Below are 22,440 nucleotides of genomic sequence, written 5' to 3'. Positions count from 1 at the left end.
ACAGTTGCCCAGTTCTTCTGAACAAAGACACTTAGAGTTCTATGTTAAGTGAATTAAAAAACTTAGACCACAGATCACATCATTAAAAAGTTTAATTATTCAACAGGACTGTGCTTATTCTTCCTTGTTCATTTTTTACTAAGAGAAAATAATTTTCAGTTAACAAAAGGCAAAGGAAACAGCCATAGGATATTACTATTCATAGAAAAGTTGCATCAAACTTGCCTGTGAGCATCTTTGTCACATTTCCCCATAACAGTATACCTTTTGATTAAGATCAACAGATATGCCCTCTGCCAAAGAGACTATACATATCATACTTGCAGGGTCATGGACTCCATGATGTATTTATTTTTGCTGTTGACTTCCACTCAAAGAAGCAAGATGGAGCAACGACTTCAAGTACAAGTCAGGCTTTCAGAAGACAAACTGTTCACTTTTCTCTTATTCCAAAGAGCTGATCAGTAGTGGATGAGGAAGCAAATTTATTTCTGGATATATTTACAGACTGTAACATAATTAATTTTAAACAACTTTCTTAATTAAAATAAGGTAGCTTTAATGTTGTCACAAAGAATGAAATCATTGTCTAGTGGTTGAAGGCATGCCTACTACTTCCCTATGTTATCTTGGGCAAGTCACTTCACCTCTCTACCTCTCAAATTTCCCATCTCTAAAACAGGCATGATAATATTTACCTACATCACTGGTGGGTTGGAGGATGAAACTCAGTTAATTTGTCTATACATTGCTTTATGAGCCTCCCTTGATGAAAGGTGCTCTATTAAAAAGGTCGAACTATTATGATATTAAAATATAATAATGAATAACAATTGAGCAAATATAAAGCAGTTTTCATGAGAGGATCTCAAAATACTTTACAAAAAGAGGGTCAGTATCACTATTCCATTTTGCAAGTGGAAACTATCTTTTGTGTTTTCCAGTAGCTAGCACAACTAAGCCCCAAACCTGAGAAGTGCCTTTAAGTACTACTGTAATAATGCAAATTAATAATAATAGTGAAAGTATGGATACAGAAAATGTTAACCAGGCTGGATCAGATGAATTGAACCTCTGGAACAGATCACCATATCATGCTCAAAGCACAGACTGTTTTGAAGGGGGCGGGGGGGAGGAGACCACATCAATCAACTGAATATTTTGCTAACCAAAACATAGACTTGCATGTCATGCATGTGTGTCAGACAGAGAAAGAGAAAATGAAAGATTGCAGATTTTGTGTAATGGCCACTGACCCAAGGTTTTGAAGAAAATTTGTTGTCTTTTTATTTATAAAGTAATTAAAAATAATTAAATTTGGTGCAGATGCTAAAAATGGACATCACTGTGGATAAATTGTTAGCATAATAGTAAAACATACTAGTGCCACAGGAAATGGAACAATCTCTAGAGTGAAAGAGGTGGAGAATAGATTTGGTGACCTTCCTCCTTGTACCATGTATAGATTCCCTGTGATCGTCACTGACTCTCTTCCATTCTATCCTTTCTTCTCTTTCCATTTTACTGTGCTTTTGTTGTGAGAAGTAAGAACAAAAATAAGAGTAGGACATATCTGAATCTTGGGTTCTTGTTTTTAAAGATTACAAAAAAGTGCTAAAAAAGTTTAAGCCTCTTATTGTGCTTCATTATTGTGCATGAAGACCGTCAAAGAGATTTTTAAATATTTTGTTCTTCATAATTATAATAGAAAGTGCAGATCTTTTTGTTGGAAGATTTCAGCAAGATTTCTGGAGGTACGATATCACATAAGGTTGTAACCTGAGGTGCGGCTCTCCCTATACACAGCTGAGGGGAGGGGAATATTCTCAGTCTTGAAAGGGGAAGAGAATGGGGATTGCCTCGTCTTAGAGTACATCTACACTGTAGCTGAGAGGTATAATTCCAGGTTGCGCAGATGTACATACGCTAGCTTTGATGAAGCTAGTGTGCCAAAAACCACAGTGTATCTGCAGTGGTGCACGGATAGTGTCCCTAGCCTCTGTTTGCCAGAAGCTGGGAATGGATCACTTGATGATTACCTGTTCTGTTCATTCCCTCTGAGGCACCTGGCATTGGCCACTGTCGGAAGACTGGATACTGGGCTAGATGGACCTTTGGTCTGACCCAGTACAGCCTCAAACAGCATCTCACAATTCAGACTTTCAGAAGATCTTGTTAGCATTCTCTACGAAAAAGAGACCCTGACATTTCTAATTTTAAAAACAAACTGTATGTATGCGTGCACATGCCAGAGAGCAGAAGCAAGCTTGAGGCTATTCTTATACGTCATATGAAAGCAGTAAAGGACAAAAAAAACAAGACAGGTTGCTCTGTTCTGCTTCATGGTTCACTTCTACAGGGAAAAAGTATTTTCTCCCCACTTTGACTAAGAAATTAGCAAACTCTGGTAAAAAAAAAAAAAATTATAGAAAAAAGATACTTGATTATTAAATAAAACATTTCTAGATCAAGTGTACACAAAAGATTTCCCTAGAAAGCAAGTTCAGCTAAGGCCTCTCTTCCATCCTTCTCATAAGACAAACAGTAAGGGTCACTATATGCCCTTGAAAAATAGGAATGTCCAAAACCAGTATTTTGCCCTGTTATTTTGTAAACCCTTGCAGAATGATCACCTTAAGAAGCTGCCAGCATTTCAAAGGCCACTCTTGCAAGTCTCATCATACATTGACACCAACCCCTTCCCAGACCCTTCAGTGAGCCCTACTCCTAACAAGCCTTTGAACAAACCCTTCCCCTGGGTATGGAGTCAAACCCTCAGGGAAGGAGGATGGGGGCTAACTGGTTATGGAAAGGGAGGGGCTACCACCCTTTTCAACAGACTTCTTTGATGCCCAACATGACTGTCCCCTGTGTGTCCTCAACAGCATCCTCCCATGACAGACGTACTGAATTTTCACTTTGAAGATATGCACAATGGGAGCTGCTGGGTGCTCAGCACATTTGAAAGTCAGGCCACTTATTTAGGTTTCTAAATATGGAAAAAGGAGAGTAATTTTAGGCACACAGGTTTGAAAACCTTGTCAATTTATTTGGGAGGAGAGCCAGTCTAGTAGCACGGCAGTGCTCTCTACTGTCTTGCAAGAGACATACTTTTGGTCCCAGTTTCCTGCTGTTCGGAAAATTCACAGGTTAAAATATTGCAGAAGTAATGTGCTCATCTGATTAATGGAGGCAATGCCCAACATTATTCAACAGCAACCCCTAATAGCTAGTTAAGGAGATGAATTGATGAAAATTGAAGGTACAGCCAGCTAAATCCTCCTTACCCAGAAGGACAGTAGACAAGCAAAGCTGAAAGAAAAAAAAACTGGGACTCCTTACACCTCTTACAAGGTTTTAAAATGCATCCTTCCCCACACAGAAAAAATTTGGGAAACAATTGTATGGCAGAATGATTAAGATGAATCATGGATTGGGGCATAGAGACGGAGGAACCATGTGCATCATAACTAGGAAATATTAGATATTGAGACAGGCTAAACAAAAGCTGACAACTCCCAAATCTCCAGACTTAAGCAATGGGTAGAACAAACATTATGTTACCAGTGTAACAAGAAAAGAAGATCTTAAGACTTCAACGCAGCATGGGTGGGTGTGGGAGAGACATTTTAATTCTAAAATCAAATGCTAAAATCACCCCACTAACAGGAAGGTTTTAACAAATATAATCTGACTGTGAAATGTTATTACAAGGGCAAATCCTACAATCAACAGCCACAAAGTATTATTGCATTCTCTGCACGAGAACATAACCTCCTGGTCCAACATGCTGAGGTGACTCAATCAAAGAGAGACACACTCAAAATAATCAGATTAGTCAACTGTTACAACCAAACATGATTCATAACAGGGCACAGAGTGGGATTCACATGTAAAGAGGTTTTAAATATACCAGAAAAGGCTTTCATATTGTTGACGGTTTATCTGAAAAGCGAAAAAGTGTGTATACACTTAAATACTGGCACTCCCCTCAAAAATACTTAGCACATACAGTACGGAACACTCATCTTCAAAGTACAGTACTAACTTTAATTAATGTTAACAGCACCTCTGTGAGGAAAGTAAGAAACAATGTCTTCATTTTACAGCTGGAGAAATTGAAATAGAGAGGTTAAGTGACTTCTTTAAAGCAACAGAGCGAGCCAGTCCAGGACAAGATTAAAACTCAGGAGTTCTTAAAACTCATACTCAGGTCATTACAGACCACGTTTCTCTTTTAGATGTGAGCACCACAAAAAACAAAAAAATCCCAACACACACAGACTAGAAGGTGATCCTGGTCAAAACTCTTTTAAAATGTGGATTTCATAGAAGAAAAACCTTACCCTGAAATCTACAGCAGTTCCCAAGAATCCAAATGTGGATCCCATTTGTGAGCTCTTTGGGGCAGAGACTCTTATTTTCCAAATGTTTGTGCACTAGCAGACAGAATAGGGCCCCAACATTGTTGACCTCTGTGCGCTCCCACACAGTATGCTAAATAATAATGGGGGGAAATATATATTTACATTTTTGCACAATCAATCAATCCCAGTATTGAAGAAATTTCTGCTTTAAAATACATTTACGTCTAGTTCTACAGCTTCATATGCATCTTTTTTAGGGTGACCAGAGAGCAAGTGTGAAAAATCGGGACTGGGGGAGGGGGTACAGTTGGCTAAATAAGACAAAGCCCCTAATATTGGGACGTCTTTTCGAAAACAAAACACTATAAAAAAAGTTATCACTGCAATCTTTAGTTGCCCAAAATCTGTACAAAAGAATCTCTGCTGCCAATAATCTTATGCAAGAAATAGATAAACAGATTTAAATCAAGAGGAAATGAGTTTACTGAAAACATTACCAATGTACATGGAGGTAACAGGCTAACATGTAAGTGTCAACTCTGCCCTCTACTGGATAGAATCAATCCTACCCAAGTATTGGCACTTCTAGGGGCCAGCCTACAGAGTGAATAAGTCCTCTAATTAAACTACTAACAGAAAATGGAGATTTCCCTTTAAGCTCAAGCAGCACCTTGCTTTTGAAGCACAGGCTTATCTTCACTAGACAATTTAATTGCATTTAAACACAATTTTTAACTATTGAGTTAGGCAATACAACACTGACCATGGATGACTGGTCACTGCAGACAAGAACAAATTGTGTTCATCACCACATCAACTACTCCTGGGTAAACCCTGGCCTTGGTAGAGTTTACCCACAGCTCATTGATGATGACCTGATGATGGGCACAAAATGTCTTTGTCTACGCTGACCAGTCAGCACTGTGTCAGCTAACTCAATGATTAAAAGCCAAGTTTAAAGATGATAAAATGTCCTAGTTAAGACAATCCTGAAGAGAAGGAGGGTATATGATAAAATTTTGGTAGTTAAGGTTTTTGAAAGGGACTCAAGATATTTTGGCTTCTATTCCCAACTCTGCCTGATTCCCCGTGTGACCTCTCTGTGTCTCAGTTCCCCACCATCAAAATGGGGATATTAAGAATTTCCTTTTTTATAAGGTGCTCAGATATTGTGGAGATGAGCTCCACAGAAAAGTCTAAAATATAATATCTTTATGCGCCAGGCCACCCCATCTGGTTGAACTTTTGACAAAGATCATGTCACGGGTGCAGAAATTGCATCTATTTTTAACATAAAATTTCCTTCTGAATAGTTCAAGTTCATGAAACTAAGCAGTTCTATCCTGCCCCCACTGTAAATGAAACACTTTACAATAATCAATCCAATGAATGCATCCGATGAAGTGAGCTCTAGCTCACGAAAGCTTATGCTCAAATAAATTGGTTAGTCTCTAGGTGCCACTAGTACTCCTTTTCTTTTTGTGAATACAGACTAACACGGCTGCTACTCTGAAACCTACAATAATCAAGATACCCTTGGGGCATCATATGCATTGGAAAGCAAAAATCAACATCACAAGTTATTACAATTAACCTTTTTCCAATCCTTTCCACCTCTAACTTCCATTTTAAAATGACTTATAGTTAAAAATGGCAAAACCCAAGAGTACTTAGTTCCACAGTATGAGCTGTCCACTATATGCAAAATTATAGGATTAGGATTATCCAGTGAGCCAACTGGCTCAACACCCATGGTACTTTATAATATGGTAATAGTGAGCCATTCACACTGCTACAGTTAAGGACCTGTCTGCTTTTCTACAGAGACACCAGTTTCTAAGGTGTTTACAATTCAACCATAAAAACATGATCCAGTTTAAACACTTGGCATATAGGCCTGAATATCCAGGATCAATTCCACTCCCCTTCCCTCCCCACCCTTTTTAAAGTTCTATATGCAATTCAAGGTCAATTACGCTTTTTTTTTTTATTTTATTAAAGGCAGTGTCAGATTTTTTTAAATTTCTCCTACAGGTTTTGAAATGCTAGTGTGCACTTTCGGGGCAATAGCCACCATCATACGGCTGAAACGGTTTTATTGATATTTTCCTCCGCCATTACTAATTGTAACAACAAATAAATAAATTGTAATAATAAATTAATAACGATACTTCTCAGGCACAGATCGCAAAAGGCCAGCCTGTGTTATATGTGTTCAATGGCACCTTGTACCACAAGTAGTCACTTTGAAATGGGTATCACAATCTGACAGAAAGCATTTTACAAAGGGAGGACAAGTATCATTAACCCCACTTCACAAATGGGGAAACAGGTTCAGAAATGTGAAGTCACTTGCTCACAGTCAAAAAGTGAGTCAGTGGCATAGTCAGGATTAAAACACAGATGTTTAGATTCTCCATTCTGCACCCTAAACATGCACTACTGTTACTGTAGGGTTTGTTCATGGGCACTGCCTCTGCAGTTTGAATAAAGAAAATAAAAAAAGCCTTGAAGAACAAATTGTGAGAGGAAAGGCACTGTGTAAACTCACTACGCTGACTGACTACAGATATATGATAAAGACAGGCCATATTTTGAACTAGCCAGCCATGACAGCATCCCTTTAAATCAGAAGATAGAAACTACAGAGAAATGTGGTTGCAGATGCTTTGTTTGCGCTTTTGTAACTAAACTGGGTTGTGTTTTTTAACATTAATACCTCTGGAGAGGAACAAACAATCTAGTGCCTGTTTGGTATATTAACTACTATAGCAGGATTTAAGTGAAGCTACTGAGCATTACTGGATTCCTATTCATTCCAGGATTCATTTCAGACCTTCTGAAAATCCACCTTCCCTCTGGTCACACCCACTGTGTTCTACATACATCCCACTATCTCCCCAATGTCTGCACAAAGGCCTTCTCCTGTGCAGCTTCTGCAAGCATCTCTACCCTAAAAACTTGCTCTCTCTTTATTCAGATCTCAGCTCCAAAATGTCTTTTTCTCCCTCAGCTAAGGGAGGAACAGTGGGTGCCCCGTACCTCTTAAAAGTCAGACTACTTATTTTGGTATCTTCAGAGGGTATGTAGGCTGTCTAAAGTTGAGCATCAAGTTGGGAATTCTTGGCCTTGATGACCAGAGTTCCATAAGGCAAAGACAGAAGAAAGTACATTAGCAACTGTAAAAATGAAATACTACAGCAGTAAGATGCAACGTTTGGGACCTTTGTTGCAGAACAGTACAGTTTTTCTAAATAATCAATCACTCACTCACTCACTCACTCAGAGAGGCAGAGCAGCTGAAAACCTTCATTCTGACTAACCTGAAAGATTTCAGAATGAAAACAGAGGGGTTCAGAAAAACAGGACGAACTAGAAGGGCCTTGGGGTGGGGGAGGCTGGAGAGAACTATACAAATCAACAATTTACTATTTGACAACTAAAAAGAGAATGCTACTTCAGGCCCAATCCTGCCTTCTTTACTTAGCCCTAACTCACTCCTGAAAAGGACAGCAGGACTGAGATTTTAATGAGCTGAGGAAGCACATGGCGAAATGTTTTAGAACAAGGGGTAAGCAATCATCACATTTCTTTTTGGCACCCTCATACATATGCCCTTTCTAGACCAGACTCACACTTCAACTGCCCTCAGCAATCAGAGGACAAACTAAAGTCTGTCAAGATATGCATATGGTTATTCGCATAACTGGTCTATACAGAGCCGTCCCACAGCCAGAGAGTTTGAGCAGAACAAAAATTAAGAGAGGACTCCCTCTGCTGTTCAAACCTTTCAAGCTAAAGTGCTGAAAAAGAACAAAATGTAATGTTATCTTTCCTAGATGCATTTCTATAATGGATGCAGAAAGATATATGAAGAAAGCTAGCCATGAGCACTGCACACTCCCCTTTGTCCATTAATAAAAGGCATAAATCACTAAGACAGAAAACATGCAGCCACATTTTATGCTATTTTCCACAGAGAAGTCAGAGTGGAGAGTTAGGGTTCAAGCAGATGGAGACAGCCAGATAGCTAGAACTGGTACCTTTCAACATGCCCATCCTGCCCCCTGCCACACCCCTCCTGCTTTCCACATGCCCCCCCCCCACTTCTGTACCCAAAAAAGGGGTTAATTTACACTGATGACTCAGAAAACATAAAAGGAGAAAAATTCTAAATTGTTAAAATATCTGATAGTGTTTCATTTAAAATCGGGCCATCATTACAATTCCTTATCAAACAAATGCAAATAAGACACAAACATATAATGAATATAGATCTTCATGCTCAGAGCACAAGCCAACTACTGACTGCCTGAGGTGAGAAATAGAATAAACTGCCCCCAAGCATGTTATTCCATACTTGTCCCTTGCAGAGTTTCCTGCCTCTGCCCACTGTCAAGAAAAGGACACAGGGCTAGATATGCCACTGGTCCAATCATGCATGACAATTTCCACATTACTAGGTTTTCATTCTTCTCACCCAATTCCTATTTCCAATAAATGACATCCATTCTGGAGGTTAATTTAACAGGCAGGAAGACGAAGCCTGTTTATCAAATTGCAGTTCGCCCTGGTTCTCAGCACCCTACCCCTTATTTGCCTTGACAATGAATTTTAACTGTTCATTTCAACGACTGCTGACATTACTGCCAAAAAAACCTTGCCATATTTTACAAACTAATCTTATTCTGTGAAATTAATATCTGAAGCCAATGTTTTACTATCATGCTTATAGACTGAGAATCAATGCTTGCTTTGCACATCTCAAACCAGGTCTATTTTTAAAGCCTAAACAGTAAGAATGTCTTTTTTTACACTTCCCCTTAATTAGTAGACCTGTATGTACTACACAACTGAAAACTTTGGAAATGGCTAAGTCCCAGGTAGATAGTATCTTGGAATGGGCTAGTTTCTAGGGGTGTTTGGAAAGCAGAATTGGGGACTGTGATGAAAAAGGGACTCCAGGTTCTGAGGAGCATCAGTTGCTACTTAAAGGATAATTGAATTGAATTCCACACCCCCTGTTAACTCTCTGAACAGGGAGCAGAAAGGAGAGGGCATTTACATGGGGGAGGTCAGGGAGACAGACAGCAGTACTAAGGGACAGAGGGAGCAAGCAGCTGTACCAGCTCAGGGAATGCTTCTTCTGGTTGTCAGAAAGAAGACTGGAAAGCTGAGAGAATCCTTCATCTTTCCAGGGAAGGGACACAGAGGAGAGGGAATCAGTGTACAAGAGGGTGGTGTGTATTTGCAGAAATTATTCTTGATGGGAATACTGACTTCCCTTCACTGACCCAGAACGAATATCACTCTGAAGAAACAAAAACCAACACACACAATATTCTAATGGTTGACACCTTCCAAGCGATGCAGCGGTAATAACTATAACATAACCATTGCCATGCTGTACACTCAAGACTAGACAAGGAACTAATTGAGGATTCATTCTATAGAACTCTCACCATATAACCATAACAACTGTGGTACTTCACACCCAAGAATCTAAACACGTGTTACAGACTATAATTCTCACAGTGTACTTACAACCCAGATCTTACAACAGCCCTACCATGACGCAAGGGGATGATCTAGGTAAGGTAACCCAAAAATGTTCTTTCCAACCCTCATATCTGAGGCTCACATTTCTCAATCAATCTTTTAGACCCTAACACAGCAAACACTTAAGTAGGGGCTTAACTTTGTGTGTGTCAATAGTAGACTGTCAGGCTTAAAGTTAAGCACGTGCTTAAGTGCTTTAACTGGATTCATACTTTAGTTTTGAAAACTGAATGTTCATGTTTTTTACTAATATTATTCATTCCTCTCTCTCTTTGAACATCCATTCTTGAATAACTGTGAGACAGGGCTTGTGAAAAAGAAACTTACTTTCAGGTGCTGAAAGAGGAGAGAAAGAACTATAAAAACAGTCTAAGTTTAAGGCCTTGTCGACACATAAAAGTTGCACCCCTTAAACAATGCTGGTATAGTTAAAGTGCTACTACTACCCTAGTGTGGATGCAGTTATACTGGTTTAGAAACACGTACGCTGCTATAACTTACTCACACATGGATAAGTCTTATAGCAGTATAGAGAACCTTTATAGCCAGTGTAACTGCATACACATTAGGGGTTGTACTGGCATAACTATTTTGGTTCAAACAATTAAAAAAAAAATCATACCCTAACCAAAACAATATTACAGATACAAAAACTATGTACACCAGGCCTTACCAAATGAATCGTTTCTCCAATACACATATCAGTTACAATATCAAATGCAACTGAAACATCATCATTTATCAGTGAGAAACTGCAAAGCCACATAAAATCATAATTTAAAAACACCAAGTAAACCTTTTTCTGCAATGGGAAATCTGACTGCTGCAAAATACACATACACAAAAATTAACATCAGCTGGAAATTGTTAAAAAATAAATGATTGTTTTAAATAGGCTAACAAAGGTGATCAGCCACTTATTGCATGAGCAATTCAACTGATTTATTTTAAATTGTTTACCTACACTGGAACATCTCCCCAAAGGGAAACACTGTACTGTAAAAGTCAGTTAAACCTCCAGCAACAATTCAAGGAAAGAGCAAAACATTCCTTAACTATTTATCCACTTATCACAATTGCTCTTATAATTATCCTCTAAACTACTAATCCATAGCAATCTCACCAGCATTAATGAATGGAATGTTTACCATGTTTTTCTCAAGATATTTGTTTAAAACAAATGCCGTTTTGCCTTATGCTTATAAAGCAGCAATGTATCACCCATCGACCCACACACAATAAAGAAAAAAGTCACTTTTCTTTCTTAATTCTTTCTGATTTCTTAATACAGTTAAGATAAATGCAATAAACACTGTATTCAGAGCAAGTTCTGTCTCCAGCACAAAAATAAACAAAATTATTCTGTTGCTGAAGGAACTTAAAATGACAATACTGAGACACTCTAATCCTGTGAAGTCAGTTTAATTTTTCTTTTTCTGAATTTCATTATGATATACTCAACCCCTTGAACATCCTAAACAAGTGTATTGTTACCTTGTCACCCCCTCATTTGTTAGTTCAGTCACCAGCTGCATATAGATTGAATCCCAGACTGTGAGTTCTCTGGAGCCTTTGTGTTATTGGTTTGTACAAAGCCCAGTACAACGGCTCCCCTAAAAATAATTATTCTACTCCCTCGTTACTGTACACATTCTTCAAACAATTAAATCTATGCATTCCCATGGAATAGCCATCTGGCCAAGCTATACCCAAGTATTTCTTTAAATCTTTACGAATAAGGCAGCTCCAGCTCTTTTTGGTGCTCTCCAGTTTTCTAGAGGTTTGTGTATATATATATACATACATACATACATACACACACACACACACACAAATGAGAATATATATACACAAATGAGAGAGAGAGATTAACATTAAGGAGATGCCCAGAACAACAGTAAGTACTTATACAGTCATTTTCATCTATAGACATCAACATACTTTTAAATTATAAAGGAAGATTAATATCATCCCCATTTTACAAGTGGGGAAACTGGGTCACAGAGACATTAAATGGTTTGTCCAAAGTCACACAACAAGCCCATAGCAGAGCTGGGAACAGATCCCAAGTATCTTCATTCTCAGTCCCATGCCCTATTCATTGTGTCATGATGCATCCCTGCAAGCCAGGGAAATCAGTACTTGAGGCCGGTCTCACAAAAGCTGTACAGAAAAGTGCTATCAATATCACATCATCCTTCATGATATGGTATCTTTGGGTATACAGCTTAATGTGCATTAGCATTTTTTTCTTCATCACATTGCATAGGAATCTTTTTGACCATCTTTAAAATACATTTTTTCCCACTCAGTATTTAGTTGATTTAGCCACAAGGTGCATTTTGTTGTAGACTGTAATAGCTCAGTCAAGAATAAAATACTTGTATCGCTGCAAAACCCCAAAAACTCTTCTGAGACTTTTCTTGAATTACAGACTTTGCTGCCACGTAGAGACAAGAAGCCTCCAAAGAGTAACAAGACACTCAGTCTTCCCCCATCATTCAAAAACTATCATTATTTCATGTGCCTCAGTGTACCATTAAAAATAAAAAAAAACAAAACAGAAAAATAAGGAAAACTACACTGACAACAGTTCTTAATCAGATAATGTAAATGTCCTTTTCTGAAAAGCTGAGAAAGAGCACTAAAGAACTATTCAAACCACCCAACCTAACTGCTTACATTTTTTCTTGGTTCATTTCAAGATTGCTGATGTAGTCCAGCGTACAATTCCTACTCGGATTCCCAAACCAAAGTCCATGAGCACGACTAAATTACCTGTGAAAACACCTACTGGGCATCTCAACAAACCACTCCAAGAAAGCAATGCTGGAAAGCGACACATCATGAGAACTGTATCTAACACTTACCTTCAAAATGGAGGGAAAAGGTAAACAACTCTCTGCAATGTCCAGGAGTAAAATATATTTGTGGAATAATGTGAATCACTGTAGCAATTACTTCTAAGGGCTGTTTCAGAAAAAGGTAATGTTTCCACAAGCAGTGAGATAAAACTATTCATACGTCTGTAAAAAGACTGCAATGCTCACACTAGAACCACAACGCATCACTTACACTCTCTGGACCAAACTCTGATCTCGGTGCGCCAGTGTAAATCCTGATTTACAGCAAGTTAAATGACAACAGAATTTGGCCATTATCATGAAGTGGCAAATTAAATTGCAAAATGGGTTTCTATTATGAACCAAAATTTGACACACAACCCTCAGCAACTAATAACCACAACCTTAATTCCACCCTAGTAGATTTACAACAATGACTACAATCATAATGACAAGCTATCACACAAGGATTTTGTTTTCAGTTGGTCTTATGGAATTGTGTTTCAATGTGGATATTTTTAGGTTAAAATTTAAGTGAGAGGAGACAATACTTGGCAAACTATCCCGATACAAATGAAAGAGGAAGATAGTAATAGAGCAACATGAATGTACACAGAGATCTTCAATGAACTGAAAAGCAAAGAGGAATCCTACAAAAAGTGGAAATATGGACGAACTGCTAAGGATGACTACAAAAGAATAGCACAAGCATGTAGGGACAAAATCAAAAAGGCTAAGGCACGAAATGAGTAACATTTAGCAAGGAACATAAATGGCAATAAGAAGAGATTCTATAAATAGATTAGAAGCAAGACAAAGACAAAGAAAAGTGTCAATCCTTTGATAAGGGTGAGGAAGGAGAACTAATAACCAACAACATCATGAAGACTGAGCTGTTTAATACCTATTTTGCGTCAGTCTTCATTACAAAGATTAAATTGTGATCAGGTGCTTAACACAATGAATATTAACAACAAGGGAGAAGGAAGACAGAACAAGTTACAAAATATTTAGTTAAGTGACATGCATTTAAGTTGGTAGGGCCTGATGAGTTTCACTCTAGGATACTTAACTATCTGAAACAATCTCGGAACCACTAGCAATTATCTTTGAGAATCCTTGGAGGCAGGACTGGCTCTAGGCACCAGCAAAGCAAGCCCATGCTTGGGGTGGCACAATTCCAGGGGCGGTATTTTTTTTTTGCTTGGGGTGGCAAAAAACCTAGAGCCGGCCCTGCTTGGAGGACAGGTGACTCCCAGAGGGCTGGACCAGGGCAAACTTATCTATCGTTAAAAAGGGGGAATAAAGAGGACACAGAGAATTATAGACCTACCAGCCTAATGTTGATACCTGGAAAGATACTGGAACAACTGACTAAATAATCCATTTGTACCTAGAGGATAATAGGGCGATAAATGATAAGCAACGTGGATGTGTCAAGAACAAATCATGCCAAACCAACCCAATACTGGCCTACTGCATGGTGGGAAGCAGTAGACATTATACATCTTGATTTTAATAAGATTTTTCACACAGTCCCACATGACACTCTCATAAGCAAAATAGGGAAATGAGGTATAGATGAAATTACTATAAGGTGGGTGCACAACTGCTTAGAAGACTGTACTCAAAGAGTAGTTATCAACAGTTTGCTTTCAAACTGGGAGTGTGTATCTAGAGGGGTCCCACAGGGGTCTCTCCTGGGTCCAGTACTATTCAATATTTTCATTAATGAGATGCATAACAGAGTGGAAAGTATGCTCATAAAATTTGCAGATGACACCAAGCTGGGAGGGGTTGCAAGCATTTTGGAGGGCATGATTAGTGGAGTGCCCCAAGGGTCGGTCCTGGGGCCGGTTTTGTTCAATATCTTCATAAATGATCTGGAGGATGGTGTGGATTGCACTCTCAGCAAATTTGCGGATGATACTAAACTGGGAGGAGTGGTAGATACGCTGGAGGGCAGGGATAGGATACAGAAGGACCTAGACAAATTGGAGGATTGGGCCAAAAGAAATCTGATGAGGTTCAATAAGGATAAGTGCAGGGTCCTGCACTTAGGATGGAAGAACCCAATGCACAGCTACAGACTAGGGACCGAATGGCTAGGCAGCAGTTCTGCGGAAAAGGACCTAGGGGTGACAGTGGACGAGAAGCTGGATATGAGTCAGCAGTGTGCCCTTGTTGCCAAGAAGGCCAATGGCATTTTGGGATGTATAAGTAGGGGCATAGCGAGCAGATCGAGGGACGTGATCGTTCCCCTCTATTCGACATTGGTGAGGCCTCATCTGGAGTACTGTGTCCAGTTTTGGGCCCCACACTTCAAGAAGGATGTGGATAAATTGGAGAGAGTCCAGCGAAGGGCAACAAAAATGATTAGGGGTCTGGAACACATGACTTATGAGGAGAGGCTGAGGGAGCTGGGATTGTTTAGCCTGCAGAAGAGAAGAATGAGGGGGGATTTGATAGCTGCTTTCAACTACCTGAAAGGGGGTTCCAAAGAGGATGGCTCTAGACTGTTCTCAATGGTAGCAGATGACAGAACGAGGAGTAATGGTCTCAAATTGCAGTGGGGGAGGTTTAGATTGGATATTAGGAAAAACTTTTTCACTAAGAGGGTGGTGAAGCACTGGAATGCGTTACCTAGGGAGGTGGTAGAATCTCCTTCCTTAGAGGTTTTTAAGGTCAGGCTTGACAAAGCCCTGGCTGGGATGATTTAACTGGGATTTGGTCCTGCTTCGAGCAGGGGGTTGGACTAGATGACCTTCTGGGGTCCCTTCCAACCCTTATATTCTATGATTCTATGATTAGAATTCAAAATGACCTTGATAAATTGGAGAATTGGTCTGAAATCAACAAGATGAAATAAAATAAAGACTAGTGCAAAGTACTACACTTCAGAAGGAAAAATCAAGTGCACAACTACAAAATGGGGACTAACTGGCTAGGCTGTAGTACTGCTGAAAAGGATCTGGGGGTTATAGTGGATCCCAAATTGAATGAGTCAACAAGGTGATGCAGTTGCAAAAAATTCTAATATTCTGGGGTATAACAACAGATGAGTCATATTTAAGACACTAGAAGTAATGTTCCACTCTGCTCAGCACTAGTGAGGCCTCAGCTATAGTGCTGTGTCCAGTTTTGGGTGCCACTCTTCAAGATGTGGACAAATTGGAGACAGTCCAGAGGAGAGCAACAAAAATGATAAAGTGTTTAGAAAATGTGACCTATGAGGAAAGGTTAAAAAAACTAGGCATGTTTAGTCTTGAGAAAAAAAGCCTAAGGGGTGAACTGATAGTCTTTAAATATGTTAAGGGTTGTTATAGAGAGGACAGTGATCAATTGTTCTCCATGTCCACTGAAGGTAGGACAAGAAGTAATTGACAATCTGCAGCAAGGGAGATTTAGGTTAGATATTAGGAAAAACTTTCTAACTATACGGATAAGCAAGTAGCGGAAGAGGTTACCCAGGGAGGTTGTGGAATCCCTGTCTTTGGAGGGTTTTATGAACAGGTTAGACAAACATCTGTCAGAGATGGTCTAGGTATACTGTCCTGATTCAGCATAGGAGAGATGGACTTCACTAGATAACCTCTCCAGGTTCTTTCCAGCCTTACAGGTCTACGATTCTACGAATGGAGGAATGCATGAAACCTGCCATTGATTATGCAATTTCAAGAGCTTAAATAAATACCGAGCTTTTTGATGTGCATACCATTAATTTTTAAAACGGAATTTGAAAAGGGTCAATTCCCTAATGTATTAGTTAACTAAAGTGATGTAACTACACTTGTTTATGAGCAAACACTGCATTATGAACGTGAATGCAAGAACTGAGACTTCCACTTTTTTTAATTTATTTTTTTTATGAGCTGTATTAACGTTTGCAGTTTTACTGGGATTATGGTATTTAGATCTCATTTGTGCATGCTGTCTCTCCTGGAGCAGGGTTAAAGTTGTGGTTATTTTATTACGATTAACATATATTACTCTGACTGCACTTCTCAATCTTAGTTCTTAATATCCTGGGGGGATTTTCCCCTCACCAAACTCAAACATTCACACACAAATAACATATGTACCTGCAACTGTAACTCCATCTTTGTGAAGATTTTGACCAAGCTACTTGATACCTATTACTGATCTTTTGCAAGGGCACTTTTAGTCCATGCAACACAGAGCAACTGCCTTTTCAGTTCTTACTGAATTTATGCATTTAGCTAAAAGAATCATTTCTACTTGAGTCTTTGCTCAGCTTTTGTATAAATAAAAAAAAAAAAAACAAGGCTTTATGTTTTCCAGCAAAGAGACTGTTACTATAAGGATGCTGAAAACTGTTACACATAAACAAGCTGTATAAGAATACAACAATACTGTTTTATTTCTTGAAGGATAATTGTCATTATGAATTGTCAAAACTGTCATTATGAAAAGGTGAACAAAATTCTATAGAAGAGTTCACTGAAAATATTGATGTTATTTGTCTAAAATGAAAAATCAACAGAACACTATTATTGCAGAGTATAATGTTGTGTACCCTATAACACTGACTAATTCATGGGGTATTGTGCTACAAATTCCTTTGACTTCCTCTTGTCATTATCTCCCTCATCCTTCCCCCCTCCCCCCAGGGAACTCATTCCAATGATCCCACTAAATGTGATTTGTGGAGCATCTGCAGTTTTGAAATTAGGCTAACGTGGATCTTTTTGCAGCGAGAGTGGATTTCTAATTCCCAAATTAAGTGAAAGTCAGTGGTGACCACAGCAACCAGGCTCAGGACTGTTCTGCTCCAGAAAAAAATAACATCCTAGCACCCAACCTACACTATTTTTTAATTTCATAGCTAGAACTTTAAATTACTTTAAACAAAGACATTGTGGCAACACATCATACAAGCACAGTTGTGGTAATCTCTGTAAATGTGTGACTGCAATATGTACGGCTCTAAACAATTGATCAGAAATTCCCCCCCTCAGTACTTAAACATTAGAGAGTCAATCTAGTGAGAAATTTATTCAGAATGCTCCCTACAAGATGTATTTTGTGATAAACTTACAGAAAATAGTCAAGAACTAGTTTCCTCAGATATAAGAAGAAACCTGTAGGCTTCCTTCTAATTATTTCATTTACCAAACTTACATCTATCTGAAAGATAAAGTGTATGCTATGAGGGCCAGAGGCTGCAAGGTGTTGAGAACTCTCACATCCCAAAGAAGTCAACGGGAGACAAGGGTGCTCAGCATCCCCCATGAGACACCCAGCACCTTGCGGAACTGGGCCTTAGTGTGTTTTATAAATAAGGGTTTCAAAATAATTACGATATCAAAAAACACAATAGAGATTGCTTATAAAAATACTTATCAATTTGATTATACTATGTTATAAACTTCATTAGAGCAATTCTTGAGAAATGTCTTTAGTCATGCTTCATTTTCAGCAGATCTCCCAGCTCATATTAGAAATCTATCAGAAGGAGGTCATAAGGTAGGTCATAAGATCAGCATGTCTTTCACATTTAGGTCACCAGCTAGATTCCACTCCCAATGAGTTCTGACTGGCTGTAGCACTCGTTGAAGGGGATGCTGTGAAAGCCAAAACTATAACTGGATTCAAAAGAATTAGATAAATTCATGGAGGATATGTCCACCAATGGCGATTAGCCAAGATGGCCCAGGATGCAACCTCATGCTCTGGTTGTCCCGAAGCCTCTGACTTGCAGATGCTGAGACTGAATGACTGGGGGAGGGATCACTTGCTGTTGCCCTCTTCTGTTCATTCACTTTGAAGCATCTGGCACTAGCTGCTGTCAGATGACAGTATACTGGGCTAGACAGACCATTGGTCGACACAGTATGGCCGTTCTTATGTCTGACACTATTTAGCACCATCATTGCCAGGCTCCATAGAGAGGCCAAAGACTGAACAGGCTTGCCATTGAACATAACAACTGAACTAACTTCTCATTTAACAGTGCTAGCCTGTGCCTTAGATTATGATAATAGGCCCCTCACCAGCCACAGAACCACCTCCAGTTCTCCACACAATTCTAGTGCTAGTGAGCCACTACAGAAATTAAACTCCCTGGCCCTGCTTCCTTCTTGGAATACTGCAATTCATCTCCACCCCCTGGCATCCTAATCCTTGTAGCGTTTGACCAAAGGAAGAAAACAAACAACTGGTAAAGTCAGCCACCACAACCTGATGGAGTTGAGGGGGACAAGGAAAGTATGAAGAATACACATGGAGAGACCCGGTCACAGACAGTCAGGGGGACTGAAAGAATCCCTGAACAACTCAGGACCACCCCTGCTCCTAGAAGTGGTCCCTTCAAGTCAGCGGGTTGTGGCACATGGGCTGTAGGCAATGAATGGAGCTTGCACCATTGCTGCCAGTGCTCCCCCTGTTGTACAGAGAAAGGAGTTCAATCTCCATGGCTGTCAAGTCAGCATCTTTCACCTGCACTAATTTAACCTCAAAAGGTTGTTGAATTTATCAACTCCCTTCCCCTCCCAGAACCCCATGCAATATCACTAGCATATTTTTTAAAAGTATTAGTAATATCATGTTTTAAAGTTACATCACAATGATGTGGGGGAGGAGATGTTACACTGAACATTCTTTTTGATATTCCACAATGCACTAATTGGCTGTGAAACAAGCACACCAACTCACCTGCTTTAATTTAGAACCCTTATCTCCGATTACAGAAGTCATGGGCTTGATGCAGAAATTATTGGGTGTGATTCTTCAGGCTAGATTATCATAATGGTCCCTTTCAGCCTTAAAAATCATTGAATAATTAATCACTTACAAACAGCATATACATTCACACCACAAAAAAGTGAGAACTATTACCAAAATAATAAATTTTCTTTATTCAACAACAGTTGTGATGATATAATCGTGAAAGAGGAGATGACATAATAAATCATTTTAACGGTGTGGCCAGAAAGACACAAATGACCACTCCCATATTACCTGCGAGAATATATATTTTGTGTTTTTATCCCCATTAGGTGAATTTGAAAATCTGTTTCAAACACTTTGTTTCTTCTAAGTTTAAATTTTGCTAAGGTACAGAACACACCGCAGGGGGTAGGTTAACAGGGAATGCATTGGTTGGAAAAAGAAGCTTGGGCCATTGGCTGGTTTATATTTTTTGCATTGGAGTTGGTCTGGACGGGCGTGTCAATGTATGCTGGTGTTTTAGTTGTGAATCTTAAATATTATTCTGATAAGCACCTACAGCTTCAGGAAAAGTGATTTTAAAAAAAATCTAAATAAATAAATAATAACGTTAGACAAGAAAATAGCATTTTATATTTTTAATCCCAAAGTTGGCAGGATATTTTAAATGTATGCATCTCACATTGTAAATTCTGACTGATTTACTCCTACATGTCAAATGATGTAAAAGCATTCTATATTGTCCATATTATGCAGTCTAAACTGAACATTAGACTTTTCATCCATCCTATGCAGAGAATAAATAAGTGAATCAAAATAACGGAAAATTCTGTAGCAGCTTCTTAGCTTATTGGTCACTTGTATCAAACTCAGTACTTGCATGTGGCAGTAACTGGCTCCATATTGGGACCTTGATGACAGGAGCACAGATACAGGATGTAGACTGCAGATTATGGGATCTGTACAGTAATCACCTGTTCCCATTACTCCTAAAGCACGCTACAGAGAACAAAATTATATAGAGATCTCCAAATAAAGAGGGAATCCAGCACAATACCAGAATAATACCATAGGGATTTTGAGAGAAAAACGGCTCCTATTTATCTACAATATAATTTCCTCCATACTCGTGCTTTAAATTTAATTTAATAGAGCATGCTTTGGGACTTTGCTTCAGTAACCATCATGACAGATTATTATCCTGTGTGTTCTAGAAACCAAGTACTTATGTGTTTATGGTTGGCAGGTTTCAAAAAATTCTTACTTCAGAGTCCTATCCTCAGGATAATTGATGGCGAATTCAGCATAAATGGAGCTAACAATGATGATGCAACTATATACCACATGCCAATTTGTTCACTGCAAGTTTTTGTTACCACTTAACATTGCTGGGCTCTGATAGGTCAGACTGCCATGGAGCCGAGATCCACCACCTTCCAGGACTTGCACGCCCCAGAAGGCTGCTTATATTCTGTACCCAGTAGCATCTTGCACGGTAATACTCAAACATGCTATCCTAAAATTCAATTCTTTCGTAATTCTTTAATGGACTGTAAGATAATTACTGTAGCTGGCTGTATACCAGCAGCATCATATTATGTGGAGTAAATGATGGGAAAAGTTGCTTAGGTACTCAGATCCTTCAGGGCTCTTTCATATAATGTTTTCAGTAAAAAAAAAAAAAAGAATACTGCTTCTTGAGCTCCACATTTTATGTCATTACACTTACGCTTACACTCCAGTTGGACCAACCATATTTTATTTTTAGATGAATATTCTGCAATAACTACTGGCACAGCATGGAGCAATTAACCTCAGGGCTAAAAACAATGGGCACAAGCAAAATGTATTGATATGAGGAGGGAAAGGGGAAGAGCATGCACTGCGGGTTGGTGCTAACAGCCCTTTTCACAAGCCTGTGAATTCACCACATTGAATTTCAGAAGTGTTTTGGGTTTCATTTTTGCTGCTCGCTTCCAACATAAAAAGTCTAGTCAACATCACAACTGCAAAAATCCTTGGAAACTGGATAGCTCAGAGTATTGGAGTTCAGAGCTTGTCACCTAAACTGCTGGTTCAAATCCACCCTACGCTGACAGTAGCCAAAAGCCGTTACCATCTGGCAGCTGACTAATGGCATATATTAAATTAGTTGGTGATCCCTGCACAGATCCTAGCAGAAAGCGGTCCACCATAACACCAACCACTTTAACAACTGGCACCAGAGAACACCCTTCGCTGGCAGACTCAGCAGACAGGCCAAGGAATGAAAAATAAATACATTGCACTTATGCAGAGCTTCTCATTCAAAAATCCCAGAGGACTTTACAAAGTGGCAAAATATCAAATAAATCCATTTTGCAGACTGGGAAACTGAGACAAAGACTGTCTAAGCAACTTGCCCAAGATTAAGAATATAACCCAGGTGTCCTGACCCCAAGTTCCCTACTCTAACGATTTTTAAGCATACTGTGTCCAAAGAGCATCATTCTTCTGAGTAGGCTTGGAGACTGAACTATCCCCAAAATTCTACATGGTTCTCGCTAGGTCTGAAATTAGATATATTGGTAAGAAGCAATGGGAAGTGAATATTCATTAATTCACCTGTGTTATATCTCTTCAGTGGATAAACTGAAGATTTTAATGTCCAGGACTTAGTATTTTTCACAAGTGCCAAGTTTATACCAACACAAAAAACTGCAAGAGTCAACCTCACTTTACCTTATCAAACATGAACATGTAGTATTATTTTTTTTTTTTAAATCTGTATTCAGCAAGTCACAGAGACCTAGATACAGGGCAGCTTTAATGTTAACAGAACATTTTATTACTGAGAGATACAACACAGAAGTGAAAAATAACAGTCTGAAATTCAGCATTGGGAATTCAAAGCCTTACAGGATAAGAGCACTGAGAGTATTATTGCAGTGGAACACTCTTTTATTCCAGTAATGCAATCCATTGCAAGTATATGTGGCCCT

The 22,440-nt window shown here is 39.0% G+C and overlaps 2 protein-coding genes across 4 annotated transcripts in view; one reads left to right on the top strand and one right to left on the bottom strand.

The window, feature by feature from the left end:
• Nucleotides 1-14,698, top strand: part of FILIP1L (filamin A interacting protein 1 like) — a 296,199-nt gene extending 281,501 nt beyond the window's left edge. Inside the window, exon 7 of the mRNA XM_075118558.1 lies at nucleotides 12,632-14,698. Coding sequence (XP_074974659.1) covers nucleotides 12,632-12,820 — 189 coding nt within the window. The 3' untranslated portion in view covers nucleotides 12,821-14,698. The remainder of the gene's footprint in view (nucleotides 1-12,631) is intronic.
• The window catches only part of CMSS1 (cms1 ribosomal small subunit homolog), a 368,267-nt gene that overhangs the window by 341,556 nt on the left and 4,271 nt on the right, over nucleotides 1-22,440 (bottom strand). The gene's annotated exons all lie outside the window — the stretch shown is intronic.

Source organism: Caretta caretta, chromosome 1 (genome assembly GCF_965140235.1).
Source record: "Caretta caretta isolate rCarCar2 chromosome 1, rCarCar1.hap1, whole genome shotgun sequence".
NCBI lineage: Eukaryota > Metazoa > Chordata > Testudines > Cheloniidae > Caretta > Caretta caretta.
This window is presented reverse-complemented; position numbering and strand designations above follow the sequence as displayed.